We start from the raw sequence: 20,145 nt of genomic DNA on the forward strand, positions 1-20,145 counted from the left end.
GAAAATGTGGAACCAGAACCTTTAATTACGAAACACGTTAAAAACCGTGAAGCTCTGCAGGCCTTTAATATTTCAATAGATTGGGCAAAGGAACGAGGTCTGCAATCAGATTACATATTAATGCTAAAATAATTGCGGAAGAAGGCTTTAGAAGCATGTGCACTGAAAGACAAGCAAACCTACATCACAAATTATCTACTTTAAAAAAAAAACGAAATATGTAATATAAATACATACATACATATGTACATATGTATTTATAAAAATCTATAATTTTTCATTGTTGATTAATAAAAATAAAATAAATTTGTTTTGAAATCCTGGCTTTTGTTTTATTTTCGAATATAGTGAATTATAAGCATAATAACAGCACATCCAGTAATCCGAATATCTCGTTAATCCGAATCAGGGTCTGCAATCATTAATTCGGATTAGCGAGCTGGCACTGTAATATCAATTTATTTTATTAAAATAAGAAATAGTGTTCAATTAATTAAAAAGTTCTAAAATAATCTACCCCTCCCTTGACCGGACACCACGCTTGGGCGGACAAAAGTTGGCTGACAATGAGTGTCAGCCCAAGGGAGGTTTCACTGTATACTTTTTTGCAGTCATATCTACTTGTGTCATATAATATTATATTTATAAATTTTTGGTAACATCTCTGAGGCCCCTATTATGAGTTACATTCGATCTTCGATATTCGCTGGTTGTCGAAGATCGAAAATCGAATGTCAATTTGGTATTATGAGCGGTGCAACCCTATCCAAATTTTCGTTGTTTACCGAATTTAGAGTCGAATGCAATTTTGCTTCGATTGTGTAGCGTATTGTGGGAAAACTTGTTAAAGTGTAAGTTATTTACGATTGTTTATGGTTTTATAGTAATAAATATATATATTTTGTTAATTTTATGCAGGTCAAAAGTCGTGAGTACCAAACAACAATTAGAAAGGCGAATCCACAATTCGCAAAGGGATTTGCACCAAAGTTCAAGCAGCAAAAAAATGGGAGGAATTTACAACGGAGCTGAATTGCTTGGGACCACCAGTGAGAACGGCAGCAAAATGGATTAAGCTTAATAATGTTTTTTTTTTGTGATGTTTATAGAAATACATTTTATTTTCCCTTGGCAGGCATGGGCTGAAATACGTAGAGGAACTGAAATACATATTTTTTTCGAATGACGAATAATTGAATAAAGAAAATGTATAACAAAAATAAAACAGAAACTGTGGCGTAAAGGTTTCTATTTAATACTTTTTAGATTTTTCTATAATATTCTCAAAATTTCATTTCTTATGTTTTCTACTTCTGCGTTATTTGACTCCACTTCAATATCTTCAGCATCATTGTACACAGTGGGTTGAGAAAGTCCTAGCATACCTTCATTACCAATACTCAATTGGTACGATCCCTGAGCACAAAATCGCAGAACTGTGGCTAGCTTTAAAATATTTGGAATCAATTTGACTCGGGTGCACTGCTGCAACTGGTTTTCTGTACTGGACAGTAGGTTGACAAACGCCACTTTAGATAATCTAAAGTTATTTAAAAATCTGTAAGGAAATTTCTGTAATATTAAGTACGTCAACACATTTTGAAAATTCTAAATTTACTCAGTGGAAGCCATTTCTAGGGGGTTGGATGCGTCCCTCAACTGTTTTCTACTTCTAGCTAGTTCCACTAATCTTTCATCGTCCGATGAATCGTCGAACCACAACTCCGTTGTACTCATTTTCACAAAAAAAATACTTTTTTGAACTTTTAAAAATAATGTTAGCAAAGAATTTCAACACAATCGGTTTTTCTTTTATTTTGATTTGCTGTATCAGCTGAGAAAAAATTATCTATTGTAAATGCGTCGAGCGATCGAAATTCACAATAGTCCTATTCTTCAACGAATGAGCACCATAATACCAAATGAAAATTTGTTCGATCAGCACTTTCGACTACAGTCGAAGATCGAATGTTGCTCATAATAGGGGCCTGATTCACACTTTTTCAACGCTTTTTGGTGAATTTGAAACGGCCACTTTTGGAAATGATGGACTCTCCCTAATGTAAATTGATAAATTTTAATTACATTTTTAAAATTTAGAAACCACTATTGTATAAAAATGCAAGTTGTTAATAAACACATGCTTATATATACTCGTAAACGACTCACATACATAAATGCATATGTACGTGGTGTGTAGCACTTAACTATGTAGATATGTATGTACATATATGTACAATATATATTTTTAATTTGATGTTCGGCAGCTCCATAATACTGATACAATAATAACAGATAATTGGATTGCAATAATTTACTATTTTAGATTTGTAAACGAATTTCAGTTACAAAACCTGTTAGCTCGTCAGCAAAATATACATACTCATACAAAAGAGTGCATACATACATGCACAATTCATGAACAATTTTCACCTACCCACCCTTCGCCTAGTCAACTAGTAAGGATTTCATTAAGATCGATCTTCTTCTCTCTCTGCTTTTGCAGGTCGAGAGCGATCGCTTTACAAAAGTGACGTTTATCCTATGATGTTCACATTATTATTACCCGATATTTCATGCACGACTACATTAGCTACATATGTATATGTAATACGAAGACCGTCTTGGGAAAACTTGTTGATTTAAATTTTTTTTTTTTTTTGTACGAAAAGTTGTTGCCTATATGCCGTTATACCCCAGCTTGGCATTCTCGTTTTTGAAGCCATGGTGAAAATAATTCAGAAGGTGTGGAAGATCAGACCGTTAACCGGTTCTCAGCTAATTTGAAAGAATAAGCTGATTATTAGGCGTCACCCGGGTCATGACAGCGGTTTGTTTGCGAAACAACTCAGATTGTGCTGGTAACAAAAAGTCTACAGTCTTCGCTGATGTTACTTCGTTGCCGTTTGAAAACTCACTGAGTGGACAAGTGTGTAAATACGTGTGAAATGAGCGAGCAAAATTCGGCTGCCACGTCACGGGGAAATTCGCCAGTCGAATTCTGCACGATCATTTCACACGTATTCGCACACTCGCGCAATCAGACGTGATTCAGATAGCAACGAGGTGACATTGTGTTGATTTTTTCGTATCACTAACCCATTCTTAGTTTTTTTAAACAACCCGAGTTGCTACGTCAGTCCATCAGCTGATTCTGTTAAATTCGCTGAGAGCCAGTTAACGGTCTGATATTGGCCACTTCCTTAAAGTGAAAAGATTACCATGGGCAAACCCGGAAATCCATCAAATTATTTATTTATACTCCCGAGTTGTTATTGTTATACAAATTATAAAAATAATAAAACACACAAATAAAAATAGTTTACGAAAGAGGTGTTTAACTTCTCGCACAACAATAGATATTTGTCAGGATATTTTAAAAGGATCGAACGTTGGCGAGGATAGATTATTAACAATTTTTTTATGATATTTTTATGATAAATTAAAAAAAGCACATTAATTTGTATGTAATTTCAACTTCCAAGCTCAAAAAGGAGTCAGACAAATATTTTAATCACATAATTTCTAGCCCCGCTATCAAAACATTCAGTAATGGGAAAGATGTCTCTACCCGACTGGTTGCCCTTGTAAGAGCAAAGGCTGACTTAACTGTCATGAAGAGATGCGATGGACAGAATACGGCAAAAGTGTCACGAAAATTGCATAAATTCAATAGTTTCAGACCTGGAAAAAAATTACTCATAATACTCCAAGACTTGGAAATGGCCCGTGAAAGAAAAATCGGCATGTAAATAACAAAAGGGTAGTGTCAAATTTATGTATGTATGTTGCGATGTCTGAATTTGGTATCCCCGCAAAACTAATATGTTTGTGTTAAATAACATTGAGAAATAGCAAAATCTCCAACAGAATTGAGAAGGTTTCACGTAGGGTGACTTCTTTAACCTGATGCTGGAAAATATTTTCTATGAGCGTATAATTTCTGGCATATACTGATGATGTTGGTATCATCGGCTTTAACAATCGCGCTGTTAGTTCTGTATTTCCTGGACTGGATAAAGAATGGAAGCGAACGAGTCTGGTGGTGAACGATAACAAGATGAAGTCCCGCCTGTCCTCAAACAACTAGCCAGCGCACTTGCGTTTCGACAGCCACGACAGAGTTTATAGTTGTAATTTTGAAGTAATGAGAGAACTTGTTTGCTTAGGAACCAGCATTGACGCTGATAATAATGTCAGTCTTGAAATCCATGGTATAATCTCTTTTTCCAAAAAGTGCTACTTTTGACTAATTTGACTGGAAGCAATTTATGAGTGCACTCCTCTCTCGTCCTTATAAATCTCTCTACATCTCTGTCCTTTTGTATGGTGTTGAAGCTTGGACGGTGGCAATATCCGATGAGGAGCTCTTTAGAGTATTAGAAGAAGGTTTTTTGGTTTTTTACGCGTTGGCGACGCCGATTGTGGCAGACGATGGAACAACTGAGCTTTACGGCGACATAGACATAGCGGAGCAAATAAAGATCCAATGGCATCGCTGGCTAGGAGGACATGTTACCGGAATGAACTAAAAAACAAAACAGGGCCATCGAAAAAAATTGGAAACCATGAAACCATTTGTAGCTCGGAGACAGCATCAAAACCGAGCGCCTTCCATTTGTAGAGAAAAACAAGACACATTACGCCAACTAGAAGAGAAGTTTAAGCCTATCAATATTTTATGCGCCACTTTAAAACTACATACATACATATCTATTGTTATTATTGTTATTGTTATTGCTATTATTATTCTTGCTGTAATTAATAAATCTTTCCTTTCTAAATAACAACCCGTGAGCAGGTTTTGTGATTATTTTATTCTAAAAGTGGACTTCCTTTCAAACAATTACGAATAAACAAGTAAAAACATAGTAAGTCATTGGAGAAAAATGCCAAAAATCCCAAAACACACAAATACATACATACATACATGCGTATATGTATATGTATGTGCGACTCCATTGCGAATTAAATGGGGTAGTTGCTGATGCTTGCGATACCCATACATATACACACATGTGTGTATGTAAATATGTATTTTTATGTTTATTCATATGATAAGAAAAATGCGACTAGTCAAAAAACATATTGTATCATCCTCCGAATCTCCGACGATATGGCCCCATACCAAATAATATAATTCTATTCAACCGGTTACTGTGTTAGCTACCAACAACATAATTAAATAAATACCAAACGTTTTGAATTCTCTTTTCTTATTTGTATTTACGTTTTTTTTTTTCAAATTTTAAATACTATAGTAAACATCGACAGCAACTATTGATAGGTAAACAAATATCGAATAATCAATATAAAACAACAACAACAAGCCATAACATTATTTGTCATTTTAGCAGTGGGTTGCACCCGCATCCACCGACGATTGCAATAAAATGAAATAAATTGAGGGATCCGTGTTTTAGGCTTTTGTTATAAGTTACAACCATTTGTACCTGTTCCATGTTTGATATCGACTTTTGTGACAAGTAACAAATAACAGCTGTAAATTGAAATCGCAATGCACGCATATACATACACAGGCATATACTCGTACATATGCACATGCACGGATAAGCATAAATGTTTGTGTGAAAATATTCCTATTTCAACCGCAACTTTTGCTGGAGTTGTCAGATTTTGAATTAGAAATAATTTTTTACTTTTTAAATGACAAAAGTAAACCTTGATGAAAATGCCATTAGCCTCGAAGTTGGAAGTGACGATACTGACGTCAAAGCAACAAGATAACTTTTTTTGGAGCCAAAGATGAAGGTGTCTGCCATTAAAGCACAATTCGCACAGCGCTGTTTGGTAGATCAGATTGACCACGACGTAGCCTTTGACCTCGATTGCAATAGTTAACATGAGTTTTATCATGGAGAAACGAGACGCTTAATTTTCCTGGGCATTTACAAATTTATTATGTACATACAGATGTACATATATGCATACATAAATACATATTCACATGTGTAATCCACCTTTTTAGAATAGAATTTGATTTTACGGTTATTATTCGATAGGTGCAATACTATCATGTCAATACATGTTTATGTACATATGTATGTTTGTATGTACATACATATGTATGTATTTCACTTACACTTTTAAAGTAAATTTATAGCGCCATACGTATTTGGCCTCAGGTTAATTAGTATCGCTTGTAAATATCTCAAGAAGGAGCTCAGAGAAGAGTGAATCTGTATTTCAGTGGTTCTCAGCTGGACGTCGACTATAGCAAGCGCAATTTAATAATAGGTAACAAATATTAGCACAAACCCATTTATGCTGCTATGCCACTAAAAAGTTCTTATTTTTGTGTCTTACAATCTGTGAAGTAGATTAATGCCCTTGGAGTTGTAATTGATTCCAAGCTGACATAAGTATAATAGCCATGTCGATTATAATTTTCGGCGCTCGTATTCGATGTTAGCATTTGTCCGCCGAAGTTGTCAGGCAGACACACTTAAATCTCTGTATAGATTAGTTCAAGACTGGAGTACAAGTCTGGAAACAATTTTCCTAAAATTTACTCTCAGCTCATTAAATTTTTAACTACCACTACCTTCGTACTATTCTTGTTGCCAACTAATTAGCCTCCCTGCACTTGAGGTTAGAAGATCCATTTTGGCATGTTCATTTGTCATTAACATCATAACTGACTCTATTGACTGCCCTTTTAAAAAAAGATCGCTTTGAATATTCCCTCTAGAATTCTTCATCATTCGGAATTCTTTAAAATTGCTTATTGGTGTTAGCGCTCCCATATCAAGAATTTTTGCTGAACTAAACTCAGTCTTCAATACTTAAGATTTTGATTTCACGCAATCAAGACTGTCTTTAGTTAAATACTTACGAAGGTTTTTCTCTGTGCCACATCACTAGTATTTCATCTCAGTGTATGTACATACATATTTTATATTTGTCCCAATTTTAAGATTGATCTACATTGAGATTAATGTTAGTCTGTAAGAATTTTGTACTTCATGGCTTGAAATAAATATAAGTTAATAAATGTATCTAGTCTGTAAGATTCTTGCAATCATAGTTAAATAAATTAATGAAAAATAAATTGAATCCAGAATAAACAATATGTATACACCGCCTGTCCTTGGTAATGCTAAGAACAGTTTCAGTCAAAAGTAAGAGAGATAAAGTACGTAACATACATACATATGTATACATAAGTAAAGCCAGCGGTGTTATCAATTTGGTGACTTTTCGTGATCTTGATTGTAGCTTGCTTTTGCAAGAGTTTTGTTACATATGCGTCGGTTGTGGTTACTTGCATGCTGCTCAGGCTCGCGGTAATAAATGTCGAAAATAAACTGCAAAAACTTAATGCACAAAATGCAAGAAAGATTTCTGTTGAAAACCAGAATTTTGTTCAACTTTCCAAAAAAAATTGGCGCTTAAGGGTTAATATACCCACAAGTGCTCGATGTGATTGAGTCAAGGCTTCTTTACTTCTGCGTGCCCGGTTATAATCATAGCTACTATAACTCATATAGATATGTATTTTATTTTCCTCCCCAGAACTCGTAACCTCATTAAGTTAAAAATCGCCATAACTTCTAATTCTTTATTGATCGCTTGGGTTACGAGGTATCGAGAGTATGTATAAAATGGCCTGTCTGATTAAACTGATTACTTATTTGGTTGTGGTTGTGATTGTCCTTACTTGTCCCGTGGTTTTTTTTCAGGTCTATGCAATTTTTTTAGAATTTACATAATTATCTTCTTCAGGTACGAATACATATTTACTTAAGTCAAATATATATGCATGGAAGATGGTTCCATATGTAAAAGTCCATGCAAGTGGGGAAAGTTACTTACCGCCATTCACTTGGCAGTGGCCAGGGCGGTTCTTCTACATATGGTTCAAGCAGCTCACAACTTCCGGGATTAGCTCAAGTATTCTCTGGGTAGCTTCCGAACACTCGTTGGAGAGCGACCCAAAGTGAGAAGGCGAAACATCCCAGGATAGCTAGTTGTGCGCGAACGAACAAAAGCCTCGGATGAAAATACAAACAAAGCCTCAAATGAGAACTTCCTGTTCCGATGACGACCCATTAAAACGAACTAAGGGTAAGGATTTGAGAGCATGCACCTGGAATGTTTGGTCCCTTAATGGGGAAGGTGCCTCTGCCCGGCTTGTTGATATCCTCGTGAGAGTAAAGGCTGACATCACTGCCATTCAAAAGATGAGATGGGCGGGGCAAGGCAGGAAAAACTTAGGGCCTTGTGATGTAAAAGAGCGCAAATTCGGTGTTGGATTTGTTGTGAGAGAGAGACTTCGTCGCCCAATATTGTTGTTCAACATTTGGAGCAACATTTCTGGCTCTCTATGTGCCACCGCCGAAGAAGAAATCGGATTCCGTCGAGCCCGAAAAAACAGTTGGTACGACGAGGAATGTCATGCGGCCGCAGAAAGAAAAGATGCTGCCTATAGAGCCACGCTGCTATTGGGCACAACGCGATCCATGTGGCATCACTACCGGGAGCTAAGAAAGGAAGAGAGACGTATTATCCGAAAGAAGTAACGAGAGACCGAAATACGTGAGTGCGAGGAGCTTTAGATGCTGACCAATAGGAACCACGCCCGAAAATTCTACCAGAAAGTGCGGCGGCTTACAGAAGGTTTTAAGACCGTTTAAGAACAAAAACGGCGATCTGGTGGCTGGCATTCAGAGCACACTTAAACTATGGGGGAGCACTTCTCGAACCTGTTAAATAGTGACAGCTGCACATGTCACAGAGAATGTGAAGATCCCGATACCCCAATCGATGACAACGGAACTGTCGTTCTGCTAGCCGACCATGACGAGGTGAGAATAGCGATAACGCAGCTAAAGAACCACAAAGCCGCGGGCGCCGACGGACTGCCGGATGAGCTATTCAAACATGGCGGCGAGGAGCTGGTAAGGTGCATGCATCAGCTTCTACATATGCAAAATATGGTCGGATGAAAGCATGCGTGCCGATTGGAATTTAAGTGTGCTCTGCCCAATCCATAAGAAGGGTGATCCTGCAATCCTGCCAATTACCGCGGGATTAGTCTTCTAAATATCGCCTAAAAGGTTCTACTATTGTGTGAAAGACTGAAGCCCACCGTCAACCAACTGATTGGACCATATCAGTGTGGCTTTAGGGCATGGCAGGAAAATCGACCAAATATTCACACTATGCCAAATCTTGGAAAAGACCCATGAAAGGAGAATCTACACACACCATATTTTCGTCGATTTCAAAGCTGCATTCGACAGTACGGAAAGGAGTTACCTGTATGCCGCGATGTCTGAATTTGGTATCCCCGAAAAACTAATACGGCTATGCAAGATGACGTTGCTCAATACAAGCAGCACCGTCAGAATTAAGAAGGAGCTCTCCGAGCCGTTTGATACCAAACGAGGTTTCAGACAGGGTGACTCGCTGTCGTGTGACTTCTTTAACCTTTTGTTGGAGAGGATCGTGCGAGCCGTAGAACTTAATGGCTCAGTCACAATTTTTTATAAGAGCGTACAATTTTTGGCGTATGCCGATGATATTACGCTTGTAGTTACGGATAGATAAAGGGTTTCCCAATAAGAGCCGCTATTTTGATATTCAAAGAAAAATGGTATTTTTTAATATAAATGATCGGATGTTTATTTCATTATAAAGAGGAAGGTGTGCTGTTAATGGTGGAAAATAATATCTTTTTCATGAAATTTTCCATAACCGAATTGCAAAGTGGCTGCTCTATGTCCTCGATAGCCTCACGAATTCCATCTTTGATGTCTTGAATCAACCCTGGGCTGTTGGCGTAGACCTTCTCTTTCACGTGGCCCTAAAGAAAAAAGTCAGAAGGTGTTAAATCATAAGATCTCGGTGGCCAATTGTGATCACCTCTTCGAGAGGTAACATGGTCCGGAAACTTTTCCCGTAAAAGATTAATGGTTTCGTTGCTTGTGTGGCACGTAGCGCCGTCTTGTTGAAAATAAACGTTGTGTAGATCAATACCATCCAGTTCCGGCCATTAAAAATCGAGACGGTACTTATCAGTGGGCGGAGAAAAAAGGAGGGAATAAAACTACGTATCGGCACCCATGAAATACTCTCTACGGAGTTTTTGATGATGTTATCAAACTAGAATATTTTGAAATTTGTTTAATATTAAATGCTGGCATACCATATTGTGCACAGAATGTTTTCATATCTCTGTCGTGCACTGTGAAAGCGTGGGCAGTCGTGATGATGCATACTTTGCACAGTGAGTTGGTCACACGGGCACCAGTCTTCGTCAATGATTTTGAATCGATTTAAGTATGCCTTATTGAAACCATGGCCAGTAAAGAGCAATTCGAATGATATCCCAAAGATAATAGGCAGGCGACTTAACCACAAGCAGCACTTATCTGCGGTAAGCACAAGAGCTGATGCCATCAATGAAACGCTGTCGAACGTTGCCTAACGTGGACCCCGTCGTACAAGTCAATCCAAAGTATTGGACAAGGACAGATCGATGGGAAACCCCGTCAGTGATTTGGTACGTTTTTTGGCCACGGTCTGAATCGTATTGCAAAATTCTGTTGGCAAAGTAACTACGAATTATGCGCAGTAGATAACCCGGTACACTTAGTTCTCTGAGAGACATTGAAATGTTGGGCAGCGTCCATAGCAAGTATGTCCAGCGGATACATGCCAAATATTACTAGACAGCATCGTCGAACACCGTTTTAAATGCACTCCATACGAGTAGTGCTCAGAACCGGTAAGTAGACCGTAGCCCTCGGAAGTATGAAACATATGTTGCGTTTTGTTCGCCCAAACAGATGCACCATACGAAATTTGGCTTGTCACGACATAAGCATATACACTGGCATATGTATACATGCATATACATACATACATATGCATTTACATAATTCACGTTGTTACGGTTTGCGGCAATAATTTGTGTACATAAATTTACAAAACTACGCATGACCGTATTTTAATTTTGTTGTCAATTTAATAGTAGTTTAATTACCTATTAACTATTTACCCTTTAAATTAAAACACACATTAGTATGATTTCATGAGCACATCACTCTCATACATACATATATGTATATGATATTTCAATTTATATAAATACAATACATACACACGTACATATGTTTGTTTGTATGTATCTAAATAAATCCACAGCTAACTAAAGCGAAATGCTCAGTCTATTTTCTTTCTTGGACTGATTCAAATCATTCTAGGATCAGGAATTATAGGAGCTGGTGATAGTTTGTTATCAACACCATAGAAACGCCCGTTTAACTGCATTGGACGAGGAATTATAATACTGAAAGATAAATCCAGTAAATTGGTGGTCAATTATAAATGTATATATGTACTTATATATATGTAGATGTGTATGCATATAATTTTTTACGTTTTCATTTGGTCTCTATAGAGGCGAATGCGTATATATTCAGTTGGTTTGTCCGATAAAAACTTTTGCCAGCGCAATCGTAAATATTCGTTCTCCTTTAACGACAAAACCTCTTTGTGATGGTCATTCTTATAAGACAACAATGGAAGAACCCTGTAGTAGTTCGTTTGATGTTCTGCACTTTGTTGTTCATTGACACGATCTGTTTTATTATCTATTTCGACTGCATCCGCTTCAGATTTGAAAATGGCGCTAACGGTTTGAGGTAGAAAAAAATTTGGCTCACACATTGGCCAACCTACTACTTTTTCCGTTATATTTGAAAAAATATATAAATAAGTTCATTCCACACTTCGAAACTGAAATTCAAATTTCGAGCTATAACTGACAGTAGAATAAAAACTATAATACGAGTATACTTCTGAGCAAAAGTAAAATGTGTAATAAATTTTCATTCATCATTCCTCAAATAGGAGAGCAATGTACAAGAAATTAAGGAAATAATATTTTACCCAATCTTTTATTAACTTCAAACATTAAAAATTATTTTTGCCCTACTGAAGCAGTTAGTTCCCCAAGTAATGAATAAAAATACTTAACCGAAATTATTAAAAAACTAATATCGCTTAGAAAGTTAGATTGTTATGAATCAAACATTTTGTGAAGTATTCTAGAGTTAAGACAATTTCTAAGCAGACAGAAGAGACCAATTACATGTTGTTAAGACCCTTTCGCTGGTAATCATCATTATATGCTTATAAATACGCCACACCAACCTTCATAAAAGGCCTCTTCTTTTCGCAAAGCGTTGGCAAGTGGCGAATAGATGAAGCACTTGGTATGAATGAGCATATCTTGGCAACGCTGAAATAGATCTGTCTAAAATTACATTTGTTTGTAATATAGTAAGTTAAACCAGTTGTATGAGGTGTATCCATACTCGCTAGCAGCGAATCTTGCTCGATAACCTTGTTGTTACTTTTACATGCACATTTTTCGTTAATGACATAATTAGCAGAGAAGAGGCGATTAGAAAAGGCTTATAGCGTGTGCTAAGGTACTGAAATTTCTTAGGTACATAAATTGCGAATGCCGTACTTCAGTCGAAAAGCATTTGATATTAGAAAAGGGGGCTTGACACCTTCCATACAATCATAAATCTCATATTGTTTGTTCAAAATAAATGAATCAAGGGAATTTCAAAATCTTAAAACAATTTTATGGATCACTACCAGGGCTTAAAAAAATTACATATTTTATTCCATTCTATAGTTCAATTGACTTACAGTGAGAATTGTTATTGGTTGAATTTTCGACTAAGGCCATACTAGTTGTTGAAAAACGGCTTAGCATGTCGCATGTGCTTATTTCCCATTTCATTTATTTTATAAGTGATCAAGAAATAAGTAAGTATCCTTACCATTAGTTCAAAATCCTTCGTAACCCTAACTCGTAAGGCAGACTAAATGTGGCGAAGAACAAAAAATAGCAATACGGAATTCAGCTGCTGCTTAATACACACAAAATACACACACATATGTATATGCATATACGTATTAATGTATTGTATAAAAACCACCAATGAAACCGCATGCTGAGTCATTCCCTTTATTTTCAACTACCAGCACGTAATGTTGGCTTAAAACAATATTAATCACAAAATTCTAATTCACATAAACGTAACACCAACACTGTGAAGCAATCAATTTAGTTAAGCATTTTGCCCAGCGTACACAACTATTGCTTTGTCAACTCATCGGTTTCGGGTAAAACCAAAAATTTCAGCAAAGCATCCGTTTCACAATGATGATAATTTCTCATACATATTTTTTATAAATTTACAGAAAAAAATTTATAAATACATACATATACACATGTACGTATGTAAATGTATGTTCTAAATAAATGCACATGAATAAATGTACATATCCCTGAAAAAAAACAAACCGGCTTTAAAGTTTTCACTTTGTTATAACTGTCAAAGTAAAAGTAAAGGCACATTCTCTTCTAATGAGCTATCGTTAATACATATGCACATAGATGACGCTATTTTTAAACAGCATAAAGTAAAATTCGCGATAGACTTATCTCAAAAAAAAAAAAAACTTTAAGCAAATCATAATTTCGTGGTTAGTTGTCTTAAACCCTTTTTGATATGATATGTACGTATTGTAGCTACTTTGTTACATAAGGCCTCTTCTTTTCGCCAAGCGTTAGCAAGTGGCGAATAGATAAGCAGCTGGTATAAATGAACATATATTGGACACGCGGGAATAGAGCTGCCTTAAATTATATACATATGTTTTGTACGACAGTGGGTTATACCAGTCTAATGAGCTATAACCATACGAATCTTGCTCGATAACTTTGTTGTTAATTTTGCATGCAAATTTTTCGTTAAATTAATCGAGCATAAAGATAGCGAGCAGGGAAATGGTGAATAGAAAAGTTCTATAGAAATCAATGAAATGAATGAATGTACATATGGTCCATAGATATGTGCAGTTAGTTCCTGCTAGTGCTATTGACCGAATATATAAGATGTATCATCACATTCGCATATATCAATATTAGTGAAAGAAATTACCAACTGAAAAATGCAAGTGGTAAGAAAGTTAATATCATATCAATTGCTTTCAGAATTCTGAAAGTGCACTCAACGTGCATATCCCCTGTTCAAGTTTAATATTATATTTACGGCCGACAAAGCAACTCCAAGAGTCTACATACATAGCAAAACCTTAAAGCACCGATTGCATCCGCAACTACTTCATAAGGGCATATACAACTGTGCGCTTATTGTATCATACAAATTTTAGGCGCAAACGCATGAACGCTTGAACAAAATTAGAGCGAGTAACGGGTTGACTTGTACCCGCTGTCAAAATTAGTACACATTTAATAGCATAAAATTGCACAGAATTGCAGTGGGGACGAATTTCTTGTCGTCGGTTAGTTTTACGGCGGCAAAATAATTAAATTTATTTCTATTTTCTCCGCTGGGTTGGGACTAGGGTTGTTTTTCTGATCACAATTTGTTTGTTTACAAGCAACAGCATTCAAATAAAATTTATTCGATTTGCACAAGAAAGTCCGCCAAATATCAATAATTTAGAAATAAGTTGTTTTTCGTAACAATGAGCTTCAACGAGTTGCTTCACAAATACAGCAAATGAAAAGCTTTCACTAAAAAATTAATTTATTGTAACAACAAAATGTCAGCTGAAAACCACCCAGTCGCAATTGTGTTTAACCGACCGAATTTCCCGACGGAAATATGTCAGCTGATCACCAACCTTCAACTCGCTATACCACTGCAATTCTGTTTCGGCCTAAAGAAATCTTATTGCTAGATACTTTGCGTGAGTCATATCTCACGGTGTATGTATTGTATTGAATTATACTACACAGCAATTTAAAGGTGACATTAAGCTTGTTTTGACAGTTTTTTGTTTAGTGAAGCTAGCTACGTTACAGCGTTCCAAACTGGAAGTGACAGAGGTTAGCACCACTACGGCCAAGGTGAAAAGTTGGAGCTTATGGACTAAAATCTGTGTGTACTGTTTATGGACCCAATAGAGTACAAATAATTAAACACACTTTAAACCTTCACAGATTGAGTACTTAAATTTTTGGTTCTTAAACATATATTCGTACTAGATAATAGAATGCCCATGTGACGTGCGTAGAATTCAAAATGTGTCACTTATAAAGAATGTAAGAATTTTTTTAATAATCGTGAAATAAAATCTACGGTACTACGATACGGAAGGAAGGAACTTTTCGTTTACATGGGGTTCTCATTAGTTTGATCGAAACAGCTGAGTCGGGATTGCGTTTACGGTCTTCACCGTTTTCAGCATAAAGCATAAACTAGTTAAAGTGGTAGGGTCCTCCTACATGTACATTTCTGTCCCTATAAAAAATATTGAAATTTTTGGGCACACATTTTGACGTGAGTCGGGAATAGGTAGAGCTTTCACAAGGGCATGCCCTAATATGACAATAACAATCTGAGAAGGGCCTTCAAAGATATTAATAATTTTCAATCTATAGAAAAATTGTCACACTTCTTATTTTATTATGCAAATACATTTAAAAATCGTCGTTTGGCAATGAAAACGGTCAGTTATAATAGACATTATGATTTTTCTGCTATATAGTTAGTATACTTAAGTACATATGTATATTCGGTCTCACTGTTCCCAAACTTTAAATTTTCAATTCAAAAAATAATAATATCTCGAAAACTATTGTTACTGACCGTTTTCATTGCCAAACGGTTAGTATTCTAGACTTGTTTTATCTGCAAAAATGTATTCGCATATGTATGTAGCAATGCATATGAATTGTAGCAATTTTTTTATAGATTGAAAAATTAATATCTATACTATACATACTTAAATATATTAATATTTGTATAGATTGAAAAATTAATATCTATACTATACATACTTAAATATATTAATATTCGGTCTCATACTATTTTGTTTGAGTTAACCGCACCGAAATTGTTGTAGCTTGCGATAATCGATTTGCTAATTAAAACAACAGATGTTGTTTTGGGCTGACGTAGCAGGAGTTATGGTTGGGTTTATTTATGAAAAAAATAAAATTGTGTTATGTGCGAAAATATTAACACAGTGTCAGTTTGATGCCGTCATGTGTCAAATGATCGTGCAGAATTCGGCTAGCTAATCATCCCCGTGATGTGGCTGCCGAAGTTCCCTCACAACTTTCTTTTCACCATAGTTATTGGCCAAACCTACTAACCTATTATCCTTGGTAGACAGGCAAGCATGATAGAATACATTTGTTTTCCATTGTTAGGGAGAATAACGTCAGACTTGTCAAAATCACGAAAAATAAAGTAACTGTTTTGGGAAGACGCCACCTTCAGTATTCAATTCGCCTTGCTTAACAACTATCGTAATTTCTAGAGGTGGCAGTTAGTTTATTTTGCGCGATTTTAACATGTCTGACATAAGTTCCCTTCGCAATACAAAACACACGAACAAAACAAGCAAAAATAGGAGAAATTACTTGTTTGTGAAAATTCAGTGAATTGCTTGGTAGTACTGTGATTTGTAAGATTTAACCTAATTAAGCTAATGAAAACGAAATGCCGTGTGTTAAATTGTGTAAGCACAAATTAATATAGAGAGCCCAGATGCAGTTTATTTGCGTTTTTATGCGGGAGACCCCGTGGCTAGAAATTATGTTTGTGTGCTTATAATTTCTTGGGTTTGGTTGTTTCCAATGCGTTCGCCTACTCTTCTTCGGAAACAAGTAACTCTCCTTCCTTTTGTTTGTTTATTGGTGGAATCTTACAATACGGCGAATTCCGAAAGCACAATCTTCTTCTCCATCATTCTTGTCTTCGAATTACGTAATCCCCCATACAAAATTCTAAGACGGAATTACTTCTTTGCTTCATAATATATTAATCCCGAGGTTTACAAGTTACTGGATCATTTTGAGTAGTTTGCTCTCCCTTTTGGGGCATACAACTGCGATTGCAAGTTGCTAGTCGGTAGCCCTTGTGGCAAAGGACAAAGAAGAGAGACTGAACCATCGAAAAGACACGTCAGGAGATGTCTACATAACTTTTTTAACGATATCCAGTACTATACTCGATTACCAATAGAACGCCCTCATTGGAGTCAAACGTTCCCTGAATTTGTTTGTCGGAGTATAACCACCATGCATTGCAAACGAAAAGTTTCAGCTTCCTCGGGAGACTCGAGTAACTCTGACACTCCTACCTATCCACAACCGACCCTGACAAACTCAAAACTGTCTGGCATGTGAAGATACCCCGCACGATACTAATCCCTTGAATCCGCTCACCTAACAACCCTCTCCCTTTGGACGTAACCCGTTGAAACAGCATGTTCCGGGGCCTACTGAGATAGACGATGACTGTCGGTGACTACACATCGATAACCCCACTAGGATTGTGGGTAACTGCTGCAGCTCGGTTGACCAAACACGAGTGCACATTGCATTTGGTGACGCATGATACGGAAATCTGTCCAGACTTCCCAGCCGAAACAGCTGATGTAGCAAACGAGCGTGCCCATCCACGTTAGACTGATACCGGGGATTCTCGACAAAAGGATTTCGATTTTGATATTCGGCAGATGAAAAATCACTACAAACGGACTAGATAAATTGAGCAGCTGAAGACCTGCCACTTCTCCTCTGGTATGAGTAAGCTCTCCGTAGCTTCCACCGTAAGGTCTTTGTCCAACCCGAAGGAACAGAATTACAGAGTGGAAATAATCCACCCTCCCGCCGGACCTGAAGAGGTGGCCACAAGGTGGATTTATTAAGGTGTGTTTGCTGTCACCTGTAATAAATTCGCCTTGGGTGGCCAGCAATTTTCCTATGTGGTCTACATGTGGTGATATTTCAAGATCAAATTTACAACAGGAAAATTAGCGCGTGCAGCAGGGTGGTGCCGTTTCTTTGCTTTTAAACTGTTACATTTCGACAACCACTAGATGGAGTTTCCCGGAAGTCCAAGACAATGATATATTAATTCCAACTACATATATATAAGCGGAAAAAGCTTTACTATGGTATAGAAATTCAAAAACACAATTTTCAAACGTGAGACAGTATTGGTAAAAAAGGGTAATAGTCTAAGATCCGGCCATAGAATGACCTTCACCCATCACGTTACGGGATGAAACATATTTTTTTATAACATTTAATATGTCACAAAATATATTTCGCAAAGGTTGCCTAGAAATTCCTGTGCAAAGTATAATTAATTAATAATTAAAAAATTAATTTTTTTTAAACTTTGCACCTATTCCGTTACGTATTAAAATGTATACTAGTCGTAATTATGTAACTTGTGTAACATGCAGCCACCGGGTTGCCTTATTTTTTCTTGTGCAGGTATAAGGTAGCCAGGTGTATACAGGCACCCTTCGAGTTACGCAATGAAATTTATGTCAAATTAAAGTTATTTTATTTCAAATTTACCATAAATTTTACTGCGGAAAACTTGTGCAAAGTTCCGGTTGTCGATTTTTAAAAATCTAAATTTTCGTGTGACTGTGTATGCGATAAATTCGCGTGTTTCGAATTAGAACGAGTGCACATGCTCTTTTTACGTGAATTTGAGAAAGATAGCGACAAGCTATAGTATATGCATTATTTCAGAGCAACTGACAATGTTTTATTCAATGAACTGATAAATAATTAAATGAAATTAACTGCGCGATAAATGAGTAAATAAATAAGTAAATAAATAAAAAGATGATTTGTATACATATATTTATATATGTATTATTGTATAAAATTAATATATATATCTATATCATAATTTTTATAAACAAATAAATAATATTAAGTATACTTATCTTCAAAATTTTCATGTTGTATTAGGAGACTAATGTCTAATGAAATTAATAATAATCTTATATCAGGAGACGGAATTAAATTAAACAATCTAGAAAATGGCAATTTTTCCAAAAAATAAAATTCAATGACACTATGAAACATGATTTTTAGGTTTTGTATTAAAATTTAATTTATTAAAAGTACAAAATTATTTGAATTTAAAAACTTTACATTGCATATAAATTATTCAAAATCCGATTCATCGGAAGAAAAGTGTTGATCTTCAAATTCAGATGATTTGTCATCATTTTCTTCCTCTGTCATTTCCATAATATCTTGTACTGTTAAAGGTGTTTGGTCTCCAATGAAACCTGTTGGTTTTAGATATTCGTCAACATACCAGCCGAATGTTTCGGGCTGCATTTTTAGGCATTGAGGGTCCGTTGCATGAAGCCACATGGAATTAACAAATATCGTTCGCAAAATTTTTTGTTGCAGTGATAACCAGCAAGGGGGTATAGTATTTGAGTCGAAACTTTTTAATTTTTTTAAAAACTTTTCGTTATCTTCTTTTGAAGAATAGCTTCTCAAAAAAATTCGATGTCTCGTTTCATCCACTCTATTGCAGTTTTTTATGCCATACATGCTAGCCGTGAATTCTTGAACAGTGTCCATTTTTTCATTAATGAAAATATCAGCTTCATCTGTTAATGACGCAAAAACCATTTGGTACTTCTCGTTTTTTGAAAATAATTTAAATGGTTTTACTTTTCCTCTATTATAAAATGCTGCCGTGTAATCGCATCCTGTAAACGCATGAAAAGCCGGAAGACTTTGACATAATTTTGATCACAACTTCTCTGCTAATGCGGTGCAATTAATGCATTCTAGGTGTTGATGTTTATTTTTTGTCATTGCATTAGCTAGCCAAATTTCCGATTGTTAAATTTTGTGTATATTTCCCAGCAAAATAATCAAAACATCAGTATCAGAGGCCTTTATCAAAATTTTCGAGCCTGGTGCCACTTTATAAGCATGGTATATCATCCTCGTATCCGCTTCTTCGTGATGACATACATAATCGACTTCTTCAGTTTTTTTAATGGAGTTTTGCTGAACTTCATAAGAGTAGCACTGATGATCAACTGTTAAAAAAAATTTAAATTTTTAGCGAATCTGAGCGGAAGTATTTGCTTTCCACTTCTTTTACGTTCATAATCACAAAACAGACAAGTGGCCCTGCTAGTAGATGAGCCTGATGTTGAGGTTGATGGCTCCTGAAATAATAAAAATTATTTTTAAATAAATATTGAATGAAAAATATTGTTTTGAATATAAAAATAGTTAGGTCAAATCAGTAACAACAAGTGACATATACATAA

The 20,145-nt window shown here is 35.9% G+C and overlaps 1 protein-coding gene across 2 annotated transcripts; it reads right to left on the minus strand.

Moving 5' to 3' along the window:
- Positions 1-11,050: 11,050 nt before the first annotated feature.
- Positions 11,051-11,803, minus strand: LOC128868076 (uncharacterized). 2 transcript variants are annotated; one of them, XM_054109808.1, is made up of 2 exons: positions 11,408-11,803; positions 11,051-11,317 (listed from the first exon to the last, which is right to left on the minus strand). In XM_054109808.1, the coding sequence occupies exons 1-2, from the start codon at positions 11,695-11,697 to the stop codon at positions 11,218-11,220; spliced, it is 390 nt and encodes a 129-aa protein (XP_053965783.1). In that variant the 5' UTR covers positions 11,698-11,803; the 3' UTR covers positions 11,051-11,217. The 2 variants fall into 2 exon arrangements, 1 of the variants encoding a protein (XP_053965783.1); XR_008455055.1 differs by having other exon boundaries at positions 11,228-11,317; positions 11,370-11,495.
- Between the last annotated feature and the right edge of the window lie 8,342 nt (positions 11,804-20,145).

This window comes from Anastrepha ludens, chromosome 6 (genome assembly GCF_028408465.1).
Source record: "Anastrepha ludens isolate Willacy chromosome 6, idAnaLude1.1, whole genome shotgun sequence".
Taxonomy (NCBI): domain Eukaryota; kingdom Metazoa; phylum Arthropoda; class Insecta; order Diptera; family Tephritidae; genus Anastrepha; species Anastrepha ludens.

Bases quoted from the DNA above. Each gene is read 5' to 3' on its own strand.
- LOC128868076 (XM_054109808.1), bottom strand. From the start codon at position 11,697: ATGTGTGAGCCAAATTTTTTTCTACCTCAAACCGTTAGCGCCATTTTC. The intron at 11,318-11,407 runs GTAAAAAATTAT...TTTATCTTTCAG, and splicing joins TATAGAGACCAAATGAAAAC to TATTATAATTCCTCGTCCAA.